The sequence below is a fragment of the Anabrus simplex genome, chromosome 3, assembly GCF_040414725.1.
Source record: "Anabrus simplex isolate iqAnaSimp1 chromosome 3, ASM4041472v1, whole genome shotgun sequence".
Taxonomy (NCBI): Eukaryota; Metazoa; Arthropoda; class Insecta; order Orthoptera; family Tettigoniidae; genus Anabrus; species Anabrus simplex.
Genome location: NC_090267.1, coordinates 46,581,657 through 46,598,273, shown reverse-complemented (window position 1 = coordinate 46,598,273; position 16,617 = coordinate 46,581,657). Strand labels below are relative to the sequence as shown.

General features: G+C 42.0%; 1 protein-coding gene across 1 annotated transcript in view; it reads left to right on the top strand.

Moving 5' to 3' along the window:
- LOC136866645 (nose resistant to fluoxetine protein 6-like) overlaps positions 1 to 16,617 on the top strand; it is a 188,418-nt gene that overhangs the window by 27,368 nt on the left and 144,433 nt on the right. The window contains exon 2 of the mRNA XM_068226790.1: positions 12,109 to 12,305. Within this exon, the coding sequence (XP_068082891.1) occupies positions 12,109 to 12,305 (197 nt within the window). The remainder of the gene's footprint in view (positions 1 to 12,108; positions 12,306 to 16,617) is intronic.

The window sequence follows — 16,617 nt, the reverse complement described above, 5'->3', positions numbered from 1 at the left end:
ATTCTGATGCATATAGAGCTACAGGTCAAATTACTGTACAGTAGTCGGCTCCATGGCTAAATCGTCAGCCCGCTGGCCTTTGGTCACAGTGGTCCCGGGTTCGATTCCAGGCGGCGCAAACATCATTGGGTTAATCTCGCTGTCACGGGGCAGGGTATCTATGTCGTTCTCATCATCATTTCATCCTCTTCACGACGCGCAGGTCGTCTACGGGAGTCAATTCAAAAGACCTGCACCTGGCGAGCCGAATATATCCTCGGACACTTCCGGTAATAAAAACCATACGCCATTTCATTTACTGTACAGTAATGTCTAAGATTGGACTTGAAAGATGTTGATCGTTTATTATAGATATCTTTGGTGAGGTGGTAGGCCTTTCTATCTTGTTGATTCTTGATTTGCATGCCTCTTTCTCATTATTATTATTATTATTATTATTATTATTATTATTATTATTATTATTATTATTATTTGTTTCAGAGGTTTATTTACGGCTATGCTGGGCGTGATAATCTGCAGTACGTTGTACGATGTGACACATCAAGACACAAGTAAGTGATTTAATTATGTTTACTTTCATAAGATTGCGTACGAAATAATAATAATAATAATAATAATAATAATAATCTGACTCCTATAATTTGCAGTGAAGTCTCCGTGCAACGATTACTGATACAACGAAAATAATCACCTGTAAAGCAATAAAATATTCTGGTTCCTACATTAATTCCATGAATTCAATATAAAATTCATTTTGATTTAACGATACTCTCGATAACGATAATTCTATTCTGACTGCCTTTTTCAGACCCCCTGGCGTGCTTTCCTCCAGGTATCACGATTATACGAACGGTGAAAGTGTCAGGAAAACGTGCCGCCATTTTTTGAAGAGTAGAAATCTGAATGAACCATCGTTATTTCCTGCAAGGGCTATTGCGTCTTGTAAAGCACTCACACATTTCCTTACCGGGCTGAGTGGCTCAGATGGTTGAGGCGCTGATTTCCTGACCCCAACTTGACAGGTTCGATCCTCGCTCAGTCCAGTGGTATTTGAAGGCACTCAAATACGTCAGCCTCGTGTCGATAGATTTACTGGCACATAAAAGAACTCGTGCGGGAATAAATTCCGGCACCTTGGCGTCTCCGAAAACCATAAAAGTAGTTAGTGGGAGGTACAGGAATAACATTTTTATCACAAATTTTCTTCAGAGTTTTGGTTGTGTTGCGGAGAATCATTTGGTAACTCTCACAAGGGGGCATTCCCTACTCGTCACCACCGATTTCGCTCAAATTTATAGAACATGGCAGGGCTTGCTTAGAAATGAAAGTATCCGAAGTGGAAGCTCCAGATGGCCAATCGTATAGGAAATAAAAATAAAACTGTTGACGTGGCTCTCGCACCGTATAAGCCACTTACGTTAGTGCGCACGCCGAGCAGTTGTTGGCGTAGCGGTAAGAGCTCGTACTAGTAATTAGATGGTCGTGGGTTCGACTCCCCGCGTGGGGACTGTTTATTTTTGTCAACTTTTATATTATTCATTTTCCAATTACGCAAAGAGGTGAATAATTCATTTTATTTATTTATTTATTTATTTATTTATTTATTTATACGCAAAAGGCATAGAAAAGGTAAAAAAATTGGGATTTCATTGTCAGACTTTTTTCTACCTGTGCCAAGAACCTATTTTTTGTGTCCAGCCGCCAGGTGCAACCTTCACTTGTCAGGTGAAAACAAATCTTACAGCGAAACGACTATTCACGTTTATGGCACATTCCCCAAGGAGGGGAGATAGCCACCAAAGGAGAAAAAAGAAGAATTTCTGCTTGAACACGTGGGGAAGGTTCGCAACTCCAGATTTTCTACAATTGTGCGCTCAAAAGAAATGACGTCCTATATGCCTTTTGCATATAAATAAATGAAATAAATTAAAATAAATGAATAATATAAAAATTGAGAAAAATATCCACCACAGGGGGAGCCGAACCCACGACCATCGAATTAGTAGTCCCAGCTCTTACCGCTACGCCAACAACTGCTCGGCGTTCGCATAAACGTAAGTGGCTTATACGGTGCGAGAGCCGCGTCAACATTTTTATTTTTATTTTCTATAAGCTTGGCCATCTGGAGTTCCCACTTCGGGTACTTTCATTTCTAGCGAAGCCCTGCATGTTCTATAAATTTGAGCGAAATCGGTGGTGACGAATAGGGAATGCCCCCTTGTCAGTGCAGTAAGATCTTTGTATGTTTCTCTGTCTGTAAGGAATACGAAACAGACTGTCATTTACGTAGGTCGAGTCATAAGTCATGGCAACTATTTTTTTCTCGCGAACAGGAGACAACATGAAAAATCTAAGATTTCCATTTGGAAACGTACGGTGTGTACTTGCGTATGATGCCACTAGATGGTGTATGTAACCAACACTGTGGGTCTAAGCATGCCCCCCAGTTCAGTGTGTGAGTGACTGCGTTACAAATATTGGAAGTCAACAAGCAGGAACAACGATCGTGTATTAAAATAGCTGGTCTCCGCGGCAGTCAAGTGAATGGCGTCGTCAGAGGTCACCACGGAGACCCAAGGTTCGACAAAATCAGTCGCCCAATAAGGTTATGGTAATCCTGGCATACGATGTTCAAGGTGTTCTTGCGTGTCATCCAGTGCGTGAGGGGCACACTGTTAATGTAGTTTGTTCCAGTTCCTTTTTGTTGTGCAGTGCAGTGCGAACCAAACGTCCAGATCTTTTGGACAACGCCATAATTTTCGACTAATTTTCAACAGAACCTTATCCTGGTCTGATCATACGTCAAATGTAATCCGAAAAGTTGTGTCATCCATGCATATTTTGAAACGTAACGTGTCATGTACACCACCTTTCATGCGAAAACTACTTGTTCAAAGTCTTATATTTCCAATAATTGACTATGGTTCAGTCGTATACAACGACTTATCTGAAACTTTGAACATAAAACTACAGAGGGTACAAAACGCATGTGTTCGTTACGTTACAAATGCCAGGCGTGATGAACACATAACACCCTATTACATACAGCTACAATGGTTGAAACTCCATGAACGTCGGGAAATCTCAGTAGCTGTTGCTACGCAGAAAATTCTCAAACTGAAGACACCATCCTACCTTTATAATGCATTTAAACCTATGGAGTCGGTACATAACAGAGATAACAGATTTACAAAAACCACCCTTCAAATTCCCCTTCATCGTACCACTAAATTTAACAAATCCTTTGTTTGCACTGCATCACGTATCTTCAACGTCTTTAATCTTCACCGTTTCGCAAGTAACACTAACTGTACCCAACTAAAGCAGTTCTTAACATCTGTCCTTCTGGAGGAGTACGCAAGAGGCTGAGATCAGGCATTCTTGTGTCGAACAATCAGGAATATGTATATTTCGAAGAAAATTGTTTCTCTGCTTTAGCTTTATATTCTTTAAACCCATGTAGTCCAGAATAACAGAAGGGATTAATGATTTACTTTCTTACTTATTATATAATGTATGTCTTAACCTTACTGGATGTGGTATCTGTATTTTCATTTTTTTTTAAGTTTCTTGTTTAGTTTAATACTTTAATATTATAAAAATGTAGTTACTGTTTTCATAAATCTGCATTGTATTATAAGAAGACGCTGCATAAAGGGGCTTTTCAGTCTCAGTGGCATGTAAATCATGATCAATAAATTCAATTCAATTCAATAATCCTACACGATAACGCGACAGCTCACACAGCAGCCATCGTTCAGCGTCGCTTACAACGGTGCGGATGGGAGGTTCTTCCACACCCGCCTTATTCGCCTGATCTGAGGCCATGAGTCTATGATCTAATCCCCAAAGTCAAGAAGCCATTACGTGGACAACGGTTTTTTTTTTGCTATGGGCTTTACGTCGCACCGACACAGATAGGTCTTATGGCGACGATGGGATAGGAAAGGCCTAGGAGTTGGAAGGAAGCGGCCGTGGCCTTTATTAAGGTACAGCCCCAGCATTTGCCTGGTGTGAAAATGGGAAACCACGGAAAACCATTTTCAGGGCTGCCGATAGTGGGATTCGAACCTACTATCTCCCGGATGCAAGCTCACAGCCGCGCGCCTCTACACGCGCGGCCAACTCGCCCGGTCAACGGTTTGCTAACAAAGAGGGCATCGTAACAGCATTTCGGAGAGAGGTGTCACACGTTAGCGATACAAATGCAGCGATTGGTATTTAGCGCCTGCCCCACCGTTGACAACGCACAGTGGAAAACTTGGGTGATTATTTCGAAGGTCTGTAACCAGTAAAGACCTGTTCTTTGTACGTAGTCTTGTGTATTTCCTGTCTATACCACAATAAAACATTGTTTACCAATGGCCTGGGTTCTGTCACTTTCCTACGAGAATCTCCTGAAGTCACAATTTGTCTTCAGGCACTATGCATAAGTACATGCCCTATATTTCCAAATGCATATCTTAGATTTTCCGTGTTGTCTCCTGTTCGCGAGAAAGGAAAATAGTTGCCATGACTTATGACTACACCCTCGTATGATGTTTGCAAGAGTGTCGAGCAGTTCTAACAACAATACAGGGTTTATCAGAACCATACTGACAAAAATTCAGGGATGGTCTTCGTGTTATGTTAAGAGTGATGGTGCAATCGGATTGGCGGAGACAAATGGCACTGACTACTTTTATGGCTTTGGAGACGCCGAGGTGCCGGAATTTAGTCCCAAAGCAGTTCTTTTACGTTCCAGTAAATCTACGTACAGGTGGCTGACGTATTTGAGCACCTTCAAATACCACCCGACTGAGCCAGGATCCAACCTGCCAAGTTGGGGTTAGAAGGCAAGTACCGCCACCGTCTGAACCACTTAGCCCGACTAATGTAGTTCAATTGAGAACGTTTACCCATACAACTGTCGAAATGAATTACTACTAAATCATCGATATACGATAACTCCCTTTACAACGATAATTTTATCTGGTCCACCTAGTATCGTTTGTCGAGATTTCAGTGTACTCTCAGCAGTGGCGGTGCGTTCTATATGTTCAGTGGTTCAGCGAACCCCCTAGAAATAGATAAGTCTATGTAAAATGGTTTATTACAGCCTACTCCTTTAATAAGGTCTGTATATCCACGCGCGTAGCGGTATTTTTGACATCAACACTCTGTTGCTCTTCGGAACCAGCGAAGAGGTTCAATTTCAGGACTGCGGGAGCGGGGCCGTGAGAAGTAAAAAGGAGGGTGCACATTGCGAGGGGCTGTGAGGAGCAGGGAAAACATAGCCCAAGACTCGCTGGCGACTGGACCAGCGTTAGACACGAGTTACATCGAGCAGTTCCGAAATTAGCCGAAGCAATGTCAGAGCGCGCGGTAAAAGTTTGCCGTTTGTGGTAGGTTTTGAAGGGGTTTTAATTGGACGATTTTGCAATTCTGATGTAATTAACCGCAATGAGCCAGAATATTTTGGTAACTACGTTTTGTATAGCAACAATAGGCGTACGTAACCTAAGTTTATGTAATTAATGAAACGTAATTAATGAAATGTTTTAAGAGGAAGTACAACTAGGCAACTATATAACACTGATCATAGAGAAAAAATGGAAGGGCTCCTACATTTCGAAAATGAAGGTGTCGCCACAGAAAGACAAAGGCCAAGGAGGGCGTAAAAATGTAACACTCCCTGGGCCTCGACTGCTCTAATACTATCGGGCGGGAGATAGTGGGTTCGAATCCCACTGTCGACAACCCTGAAGATAGTTTTCCGTGGTTTCCCCATTTTCACACCAGGTAAATGCTGGGGCTGTACCTTAATTAAGGCCACGGCCACTTCCTTCCAACTCCTAGGCCTTTCCTATCCCATCGTCGCCGTAGGACCTATCTGTGTCGGCGCGACATAAAGCCACTAGCAAAACAAATACTGTCGGGGTCGGAAAAGAACAAGACTTGACCAAGGGGGGTCGGATTGGATAGATGAAAGTGAGGAGCCTGGTGCAAGTAAGTGGAAGCAATTTCTAGGACTCAGCTAAGGGCCCCGTGGTCACCAACCCACGCTCCCAAGTTGATAGTCCGTGGAGCTTTTCATTAGTAATACGTGTTTTGTGAGAAGTAAGCAGCAAAATATGGCAATATATAAACAACAGTAGTCTGCCTAACACGTTCTTGAAGAAGTTATTTGTACGCAAGCAACGTCTCCAAAATGAGAGGGAATTGGACCAGCTTTAAGTAATTGCACATCATATTCTCTGTCTTTCATCTTCATTGTGCTGGTAAATTCTTCGAGCAGTAGCCGTGTCCCTTCAAAGGAATGTTGCGTTTCTAATCAAGCAATGTCACTATTTTACATCTATGTAAACACCAAGTAACAATAAATCTCAACACGTTTTTTTCAACAGCAGTGAACCCCCAGACGCTTTATCCACGCGCCACCACTGACTCTCAGTTTCCTCCCCTTCGAACCACGTGACCTTGTCGCGGTGGGGCGGCTTGTGCGTCCCACAAAAAAGCAGGTAGGCGAGCTGTAGGTGCTACCAAATCGGATGGGTATCTTCCGTGAGACCAGACTAACGAATGGTCCATCAAAAGAGGGGTAACAGCCTTTCAGAAGATGCAAGGGCTGATTGTCTGATGTGGCCTTGTAATAATATTTAACATGGGTTAGCTCTATAGACATTGCTACATCGCTGGTAGCAAATGGAAACTACAGCTGTAACTAACTCCGGAGGACATGCAGCTCTCTCTGTATGAATGATGTACTGATGAAGGCATCCTGCCGGGTAAAATGTTCTGGAGGTACAATAATCCCCAATTCGGATCTTAGGGTGGCAAATACACGAGAAGGGGCAATCATCAGGAAGGTGGATACTGTCATTCTGCGAGTCGGAGCGTGAAATGTTGGAAGTTTGAATCGCTGTGGAAGGTTAAATAATCTGAGAAAGGAGATGGTTACACTAAATTTAGATGTAGTTGGTATAAGCGAAGTTCGCTGGCAGGAAAAGCAGGAATTTTGGTCAGGCGACTACAGAATTATCAACACAGTATCAAACAGGGAAATTTCAGGAGTTGGTTTGGTACTGAATAAGAAAACAGGATAGCAGGTAAGCTACTACGACCTCTATAGTGATAGGTTTATTGTTGACAAGGTATACACAAAGCCAATGCCCACCACAAATAATTCAGGTCTATATGCCTACTAGTTCAATGAATGATGAAGAAATCGAAACGATATATGAAGAGATAGAAGTTGTAATACAATATGTAAACGTTGAAGAGGATCTAAATGTGATGGGAGACTGGAATGCAGTGCTAGGCCAAGGAAGAGAATACGGACTGGGACATAGGCACGAAAGAGTAAGAAAGCTGGTTGAATTCGACACTGATCAAAATTTACTCCTTGCTAATAGATGGTTCAAACACCACAAACGACGGCTGTATACATCGACGAGGCCTGGAGACACTGGAATGTATCAAATAGACTTCATTATGATTAGGCAGAGATTCAGAAACCAGGTGTTGGATTGCAAGACTTAGCCAAAAGCAGACGTGGACTCTGACCACAACTTGTTGGTCATGAAATGCTATCTGCAGTTGAAGAAATTGAAAGAAGAAAGGAAAGAAGGAAGGAAGGAAGGAAGGAAGGAAGGAAGGAAGGAAGGAAGGAAGGAAGGATTTGGGACCTAGGCTATTTGAAAGAAAAGAGTGTAAGGGACTGTTTCAAGGAACATATTGCATAAGATATAAACGAAATGGCTGAAGGAGACACAACGTATGAAGAATGGACAGTCGTGAGGAAGGAAATCTGTAGGGCTGCTGACGCAAGGTTAGGAAGAAAGGAGAGATTAAGTAAGAGAACGTACAAGAATGCAAAATATTGGGAGAGCCGGAAAGAATGAAGAAGATAGAAAGCGCAGGACAGCTAAGGAATAATGGCTGAAAGAAAAGTGCAAGGATGTTGAAGATTGTATGGTCGTAGGAATGGTAGACGCTGTTTTAGGGAAAATGAAGGAAACCGTTGGGGAAAGGGAAACTAGGTGTAAGAATATTAATACCTGAGATGGAAAACCACTTCTAGGGAAAGAAAGCAAGGTAGGAAGATAACAGGAACATACCGATCAGTTGTATCAAGCGAAAGAAGTAGACAATCAGTTGATGGAACAGAAATAGGCTGTTGATGCTGATGAAATGGGAGACCAAATTTTGAGGTCAGAAATCGACAGAGCTTTAAGAGACCTAAATAGGAGCAAGACACCCGGAATTGATGACATACCGTCAGAATTAGGGTCTTACTTTGGAGAAACCACCACGGCTAACTTATTCCATTTAGTGTATAACGTGTATGATACAGGAGAAGTGCCACCCGAATTAGGATATAATGCTGAATACTGTTATACCTATTCTCAAGAAAAGCTGGTGCCAACAAGTATGAAAACAATCGCAGCATTTGTTCAGTATCTCACGCCTGCAAAATTTTAACACCAGTTTTTATTCTTTTACGATTTGCTTTACGTCGCACCGACACAGATATGTTTTATGGCGACGATGGGATAGGATAGTCCTAGGAGTGAAAAGGAAGCGGCCGTGGCCTCAATTAAGGTACCGCCCCAGCATTTGTATGTAGTGAAAATGGGAAACCACTGAAAACCATCTTCAGGGCTGCCTACAGTTTGGTTCAAACCTACTGTCTCCCGAATGCAAGCTCACAGCTGCGCACCCCTAACCGTATGGCCAACTCGCCCGGTTTAACACGTACGGTATAATTTGCAGAAGAACGGAAATATAAGCTGAAGCTGAGTTGGGAACAGATCAGTTCGGCTTCATCTGCCCTTGACACGTTTTTAATCCTTCGGTAGAGTCACATTTCGAAAGCCTCTAATTTTTAATTGAGCGACTTTTCCATTTTAACACCGTAATAGGCGGGCTGAGTGGCTCAGACGGTTGCGGTGCTGGCCTTCTGATCCCAGCTTAGCAGTTTCAATGCTGGTTCAGTCCGGTGGTATTTAATGTTCTTAAATATGTCGGCCTCGTGTCGGTTGATTTACTGGCACGCAAAAGAACTCCTTCGGGACTAAATTCCGGCATCTCGGCGTCTCCGAAAATCATCAAGGTAGTTAGTGGGACGTTAAGCCAATACTATGTTTAATATTATTATTAGCACCTTAATAGAGAACAGAAAACACATAGCGGCGGAGAAGTCTAATTGTTGTGGCTAATGTTAACTCACGACTTTTAAAATTTTTCATTTTGTTGAGTGGAGTCCTTTATTTTCCAAAGTCGTACTTTCATTTATCCGAATAATTCCACCGACTGTACCGAGATGTGTGTATATTTGCGGACTTGTCAAAAGGTTTCAGGTCGATTATAAGATGACGGGCAGGGATAAAGTTTTCCTTTTGAAACTTTGGTTCCTTTACATTGATGTAAACTTTCTGAAATATGTGCAAAACTTACAATATCATCCACATATCAAATGTTGTTTATCCGTTGACCATTTAAAACCACTTCCATTTCCAGATATTCCAGTGTTTCTCTGAATATACACTACCTGATCAAAAGTATGCAAAATTGAACCCTGGAAGTCACGAGAGGCGGCCCCGCCAGTATAAAGAGAGGTGGGAAGTACTGTGTTGTCAGTAGAGAAGTAGTAACAGCAGAATGCGTCGCTAAGGAGAACTCGATGACTTCGAACGTGGAGTAGTCATTGGATGTCACCTGAGTTACAAATCCATCAGGGACCTTTCAATCCTTCTAAAACTGCCGAAGTAGACTGTTGATGACGTTATTGTGAAGTGGAAACGCGAGGGAACAATCGCAGCTAAATCTAAATAAAGGCCAGGCAGATCTCATTTAATGATGGAGAGGGACCGTCAAGCTTTGCGTAGGGTGGTTGTAAACAATCGCAAGAGATCAGCGGAAGGAATCAATCATGAGTTCCAAAGTGCTACAGGAGTCCATCCAACCTACTGATTGAGCGTCGGGAGTTAAAAGAATGGGATACAATGATCGAACTGCTGCTCACAAGCCGTAGTCAGTGCTGAGTGACGCTTGAGGTGGTGTAAAGAGTGACGCCACTGGACAGTAGATGATTGGAAATGAGTGATTTGGAGTTGTGAATCACGCTATGCTCTGTGGCAATCCGATGGAAGCGTTTCGGTTTGGTGAATTCCTCCAATCTTATTTCTTGCCAACAGCAGAGTACGGAGGAGGTGGTGTTATGGTATGGGAATGTTTTTTGTGGTTAAGGTGTATTCCCCTCATTGCGCTTAAGAAAACTCAATTTGTGGAAGGATATGAACACATTTTACCCCATTGTGTACTGAGTACACTTGAGGAGCAATTCGCAGACGATGATTGTTCGTATAGGCATGACAGTAAACCCTGTCATAAAGCTGCGTCTGTGAAGCAATAGTTTGTGTACAATAATATTCGTGAAATGGACTGGCCTGCCCTGAGTCCCGACCCGAATCCAACGGAACACCTTTAGGATGAGTTAGAACGTTGACTTCGCTCCAGACCCCAGCGTCAATTATCTCTACCTTTCCTGGTTTCGGCTCTTGACGAAGAATGGGCTGCCATTCCTCCACAGACATTCAGACACCTCATTGAAAGTGTTCCCAGCAAGGGTAAGGCCGCTGTAAAGGCGAAGGGAACGGGACACGGGTACAGTCTAAGCGCATTCCAGATACTTTTCATCAGCTACTGTATGTTCCAAAATACCTGACTTTTCAAACACATTCAAGCTTTTTAGCCTTTTCGTTCGTGGAGTTACCAGCGTTTCGCCCCAGTGTAGCAGTGAGATCGTCGGTTGGATTGCAATATCTTTCCAATACGCTGTCAGCTATAGCTCATTCCACGTTCAGAAAACAGTATTGCTCTTATGGACTTACAAGGAGTGAACACACCCCCTCCGAGACACCCATAATTCCTCATGATTAAGGAATATTATACTGTCATTTGTAATGTATTGTGAAAGATGGATAAAAAGGAAGAGCATTTATGCCCGGAAGTTATTAAAATAACTACATAACACATTCTTTTTCATAAATACATTTGTAGGGAGGAAGCACAATGGCGGGAACAGCCATCGCTTCGTTGCCTTTCTTTATTTTCCTTCCTCTGTGTTGCTCTGGTATAAGCCTTGTGTAGTCCCTCACTCTGTGAACCGCCGCCAGTTCACTTCTGTAGCGTGTGTGAGTTTTTAGGCTTCAAATTAGTGCGTACTTGTCTTGTGTTGAATGAGAGTTATGTGATAGCCAGCGCGTGCGATTTGTTTCTTTAACATTGATACTGTGATATTTTGTAGAGTCATCTACAGTATTTATTTCTTGCGTCTGTTTTCTAGACTTTATGACTGGAGAAATTTATGAAATGTAACTTTTTTTTCAAATTTGCTTTACGTCGCAGCGACACAGATAGGTCTTATGGCGAGGATGGGATAGGAAAGGCTTAGGAAACGAAGGAAGCGGCCGTGGCCTTAATTAAGGAACAGCCGCAGCATTTGCCTGGTGTGAAAATATCAAATCACGGAAAACCATCTTCAGGGCTTCCGACAGTGGGGTTCGAACCCAATCTCCCAGATGCAAGCTCACAGCTACGCGCCCCTAACCGCACGGCCAACTCGCCCATTATTAAATGTAATTAAATGCATCCCTCACCCATCGAGGTCATATAAATTATTTGTTTATTTTCTTCCCCATTTTGCCTTACACTTCAATGCTGAGGTTCTTCATGTGCCGTAGTTTACCTCTGACTCAGTACAAACCAATAATAATAGCCTCTTTAAATTCCCAGTTCCATTCAGTTCATAAAAAATGTTTTGTAGCTTAGTTTCATCCACTTGTTGTCTTGATCTTAAATACTGAATTTCACAAATTTATATGCCACCGTTTCCCCGTGATGGTGCTGAGCAGAGCCATTCGATATGGTAACCCTGTTGTCATAATATCAATACTGTTTTCTTAAAATGGAATGAGCTCTAGTGGGCCGTTGAGACACACGGAAAGCCTCCTATGTAGACCAATGCAGTCACGATGCACTAGGGGAGGTACGTGGCCAAGGGAGCTTGAATTTTTTTTAACGTTTTCAACCGACAATGTTTGGAACATTTATTTTCCATTGCAGGCAGCCGTAGTGAGCTTTATGTCGTCTTCTCGGCCTACACCAACCTGAAAAAGTTGATGAGCACCTCCGAGACGAGCGGAAAGAATCTGGGATGTCTGCATGGCATTCGCTTCTTCAGTATCGCCTACGTCGTCTTGGGTCACACCTACATCTGTTATGGCCTGATTCCTCTCCACAACAATATAGAAGTAAATGAGGTGAGGCATTAGTTTCCCCATCGTGATTAATCGTAACAGACCTTTCTCTGACAGAGTTATTATCATTTTCCTCCTTCTTTAAACCTGCAGTGGTATTGCTATAGAAGGTGACGTCAGTGGTATCGCGGGGTATGAGGTACCCATTAAAAATACACTGTATCTCACATTTAATGAACAACACTATAAATACACTGAATAAAATGGAAATTGCAACACCCAGAAGGAGTGGTGCTACATTGCTGCAATTGAACATGCAGGATGAGTGTTCGGTTATGATTCGATTATTACACTTTCAGGTCCCTCTGACAGCAAGTTTGGACAAAAATCAATACAGGATGTGCCCACCACGAGCTGCAATACATTGATGAATTCGTCGAGGCATGGTGTCAATAAGGCCCTGGATCGCTTCCTGAGGAATTGTGGCCCATGCTCGCTGCACTGCACGGGTCAGTTGTTCCAGAGTTGTGGGTGGCTGAGGACGGTTGGCCAGTTGTCGACCCATCATGTCCTACACATGCACAATAGGACTGAGGTCCGGGGATCTGGCGGGCCATTCTAAGGTTGTGATGTGGAGAGCTTCTCTGGAGATGCGTGCAGTGTGAACCCGGGCATTGTCCTGCTGAAACATCCCGTTAGCAATGTTCGCCATCATAGGGACAACCACTGGATTGAGTACCCTAACAACGTACTGTCGATCAGTCATAGTGCCCTCAATAAGCACTAATTGTGATTTCACATTAAAACCAATAGCTCCCCAGACCATAATGCTTGGTGTTAGCCCTGTGTGCCTCTCGACAATAAGATCTGGGCAGCCCCTCTAACCGGTACGTCGGCGCACACGATTCCGGCGATCACTGCGGGCAAGACAGAAGCGCGATTCATCACTAAAGACGATCCTATGCCATTCATCGACCCTCGTCGATCTTTCTCGACACAAGGCCAGCCTTACACGTCGCTGTTGTGGGGTCAATGGAACACCTTCTGCAGGGACACGGGAACGTATGCCAGCTGCACGCAGGCGATTACCAACTGTTTGTTGTGTAACGTGGGGTGCCACAGCTGCTCGAATTTGCGCTGCTGTTGCATGGGGTTCCATCCGGGCCATCCGAATGATGCGGCGATCCTCTCTCACAGTTGTTTGTCGCGCTGGGCCTGTGCCAGGTCTACGAGTGTGGGTACCTTCATTTGACCACTGCTGTCATACACGTTGTACCATAGATGCCTGTCGGCCAACACGTGCACCGACAGTCCTTAGCGATAATCCAGCCTCACACAGTCCAATTATCCGAGCCCTCTCAAAAGGTGACAGTTGTTGATAGCATGCTCTTCTCTGTCGTCGAGGCACGTTTGACGGGCAGCACTTCACTGCACAGACTGCAAGTCAACTACGCTACACCAGAGTCCGTATATTGGAGTTGCTTCCTCCGCGACCAATCACGTGGGGAGACCTGTAGCAGCAATCCAATGGGTCTGAAACGATCGTTTACATACCTACAAAGCATCGTTCCATACCTTGAAAATCAACACAAACGACCAATGCCTTCATGGTGTTGCAATTTCCATTTTGTTAAGTGTATGAGTAGTTCACATTGTCACCTGTAGCATAATGAACTGACACAAAATATTACAAAAGAAAACAAATTCATTGTAACAGACCAACAGCGTCTTATAAACAATACTACATTTTACTCAAGAGAAAATACAGCTCATCATTCTTTAATTACTAAAAGCGTTAATACATTTTGTCCCATTGGGAGACGAGGCAGATCAATTCCAGTTTTGTAGAAAGAGATAGGTCGGTGACGGATCCGCAACCGCACCCACTCTTGCAATTTGTCGTCCGACGTCCACGAATACCTTTCTTCCTCCGTGATTCGTCGGTTTTCCCGAATAAGGCCATCAGTCCGGCCTATCACATCAGGAGTAATGGCTCGATGGGCCTGGCCTGCATGCGCATCGTCTTGCAGTGATGCGCACTAAGGCTCTATAAGATGGGTATGATTAGCCGCCATTTTGGTTCATACCTGCGCAATTGACCATGTGATCAAACTCTAGTTTCTCCTACAAACGCTCGCTTCATCACATTGATTCAATGTATTCCTTTAATCACCACGTGCATGACAAAATTGTGCAATATTTGTGCGAATATTTATTACATAATGGTGGGTTGTTCTGCACCTAATTGTAGTAATGACTCTACTGCGCGATACAGGTTGTTAAGATACCCTTCTGAAAATTCTAGGAGAGCAATCTGGCTTCAAAACTGTAGACGTGACAGGTGGAAACCAACATCAACTTCGAGGTTATGAAGTTATGAAATATGAATTTGTAACCGTGAGGTCTTCTATAGGGATTATAATCATTATATATTGCAAAATGGTGGAAATCTTGTAATGGAGAACATTTCGAATGAAAATGTCCAGTATATGTTTTCCAACGTGCTGTAATTTTTTTTTAAATTAGACACTTCTTCAAAATACGATTCTATGCTGTTGTGGACTTTAACAAGAAAGCACGGAAACGGGGTAAAATGTATGGGCCTGCTTGGAAAAAGAACAGAAAAATGTAAACAAGGAATGGAAAGTTATTGTTTTGTAAATACTGTAATAAAAGGAGACTGTAAGTTTGTAAAATATTCCTTAAATTTCATATTTTAAAAAAATGTGCTGCGTGAGCAAATTAACCAATGTTGCGACCCTTTGAATTTTTACAAGGTAAGTCGTGCTGATGAATCATATTACTTCTCCTCAAACCAGAGGAATCTCTGTAAAACATGTACTGTTAACTTCTAAGTAAAAAAATTACAATGTTCTCCACAGCTCGTGGGTGACTCCCCTTACAAGTCATTGGTAACTGATTTTATGAGTGCAATACTTCAGGTTGGAAGAGAAGATTCAGCTATAGAAGTAGTTACTCTATTCCTATTTTCTTCCTGAATGTCATTTGTAATAACATTTGTTTCATGAATGTTCGGTTGAAGAAACTAGAATTCTCTGTTCATTACAACTGCATAACGCTGATGAGATTCATAACACTAACCAAAAATTAAGTTTATTTTTCACATAGAAGGTCTGGTTTAAATACTGGTAAAAATGAAAGGGACTAAACTTTAGAAGAAAGAAATAAGCTTAAAAATTCCCAGTTACTTGGGTGTGTTCGTCTTCGTACATCACATTTTAGCGTTTTGTTCGAAGAATATTTTTCTTATTATTTCGTTAACATTGAAAATAACACTAAATAAATTTCACGCAAGTATGAAATACCGACTAAGGTCATATGGTATCAAAATCTTCTATCACAATTTATATATCTTCGACACTGACCGATTATCACGTCAAATTCCACGATTTAAGAATGACAGGAGCCAACATCAACACCACGGAATCCCTCATTTCATTTGACGGTACCGCGGCGCATAGCTTACGGACAACCTATTCTACTTATTAATAATAATAATAAACAGATTTATTAGTAAGCTATTGCACCCGCCTATCGAGCGATCAGTGCCAAGTTCTCCCGGTAACTCAATTTCTTCTCAGGGTATTCTATCTATCGCTCATAAAATCTGTGATTTTATATGGGTTTGTTTTTTACGTGGTTTCGGAAGAGACTCGGTCTGTTAAGATGCACATCATGGGAATACCTATACGCTCAAGTAAGGACCTGTGGCCGAAAACCTCAAAAAGAATCTCTTTCTTTTTGTCAAACTCATCAATTACTTATATCCACAAAACTTATTAGCTAACTTACAAACTAGCCGTTACCCAAAAGGAATTCAAAACACAGGCACTTTCTAAAAGAAAAATATAAGAAAATTTATTGAATAAATCATGTTCTATGTAAGTTAATGTGAATTCTGGGTAGTATTATCTTAATAATATTTAAGCATAAAGGATTAGAGTCAGCGCTGGCTGAAATAAAAGTAAAATAATTAAGCTTTAAATTATTTACATTCTTTCTCATTTAATGTTCAAGTTCGTATTAGTTATTTACTTGTATATTCGTAGCCATGTTCCGAAATGTATTTGATTTTCTCTAATTATATTCAAGAGATCACTGAGAAATCACGGTCTCCATATAAATACTCGTTGTGAATACCGTCACGATAATTATATTAATTATTCTCACCACATTTAAGTCATCTCACTGTGATAAAAACGGATGGTTTGCTAAATTGAAACGTAATAAAAATTAAATGGGATAAAGTCAGATTGCGAATGTAAATCTGATCATATCTTTATGTATGTATCTCCCAAACAAACTCTTGCGTGAGTATAAAATCGTAAAACTGCTCTCCAAATTTTCCATTCAT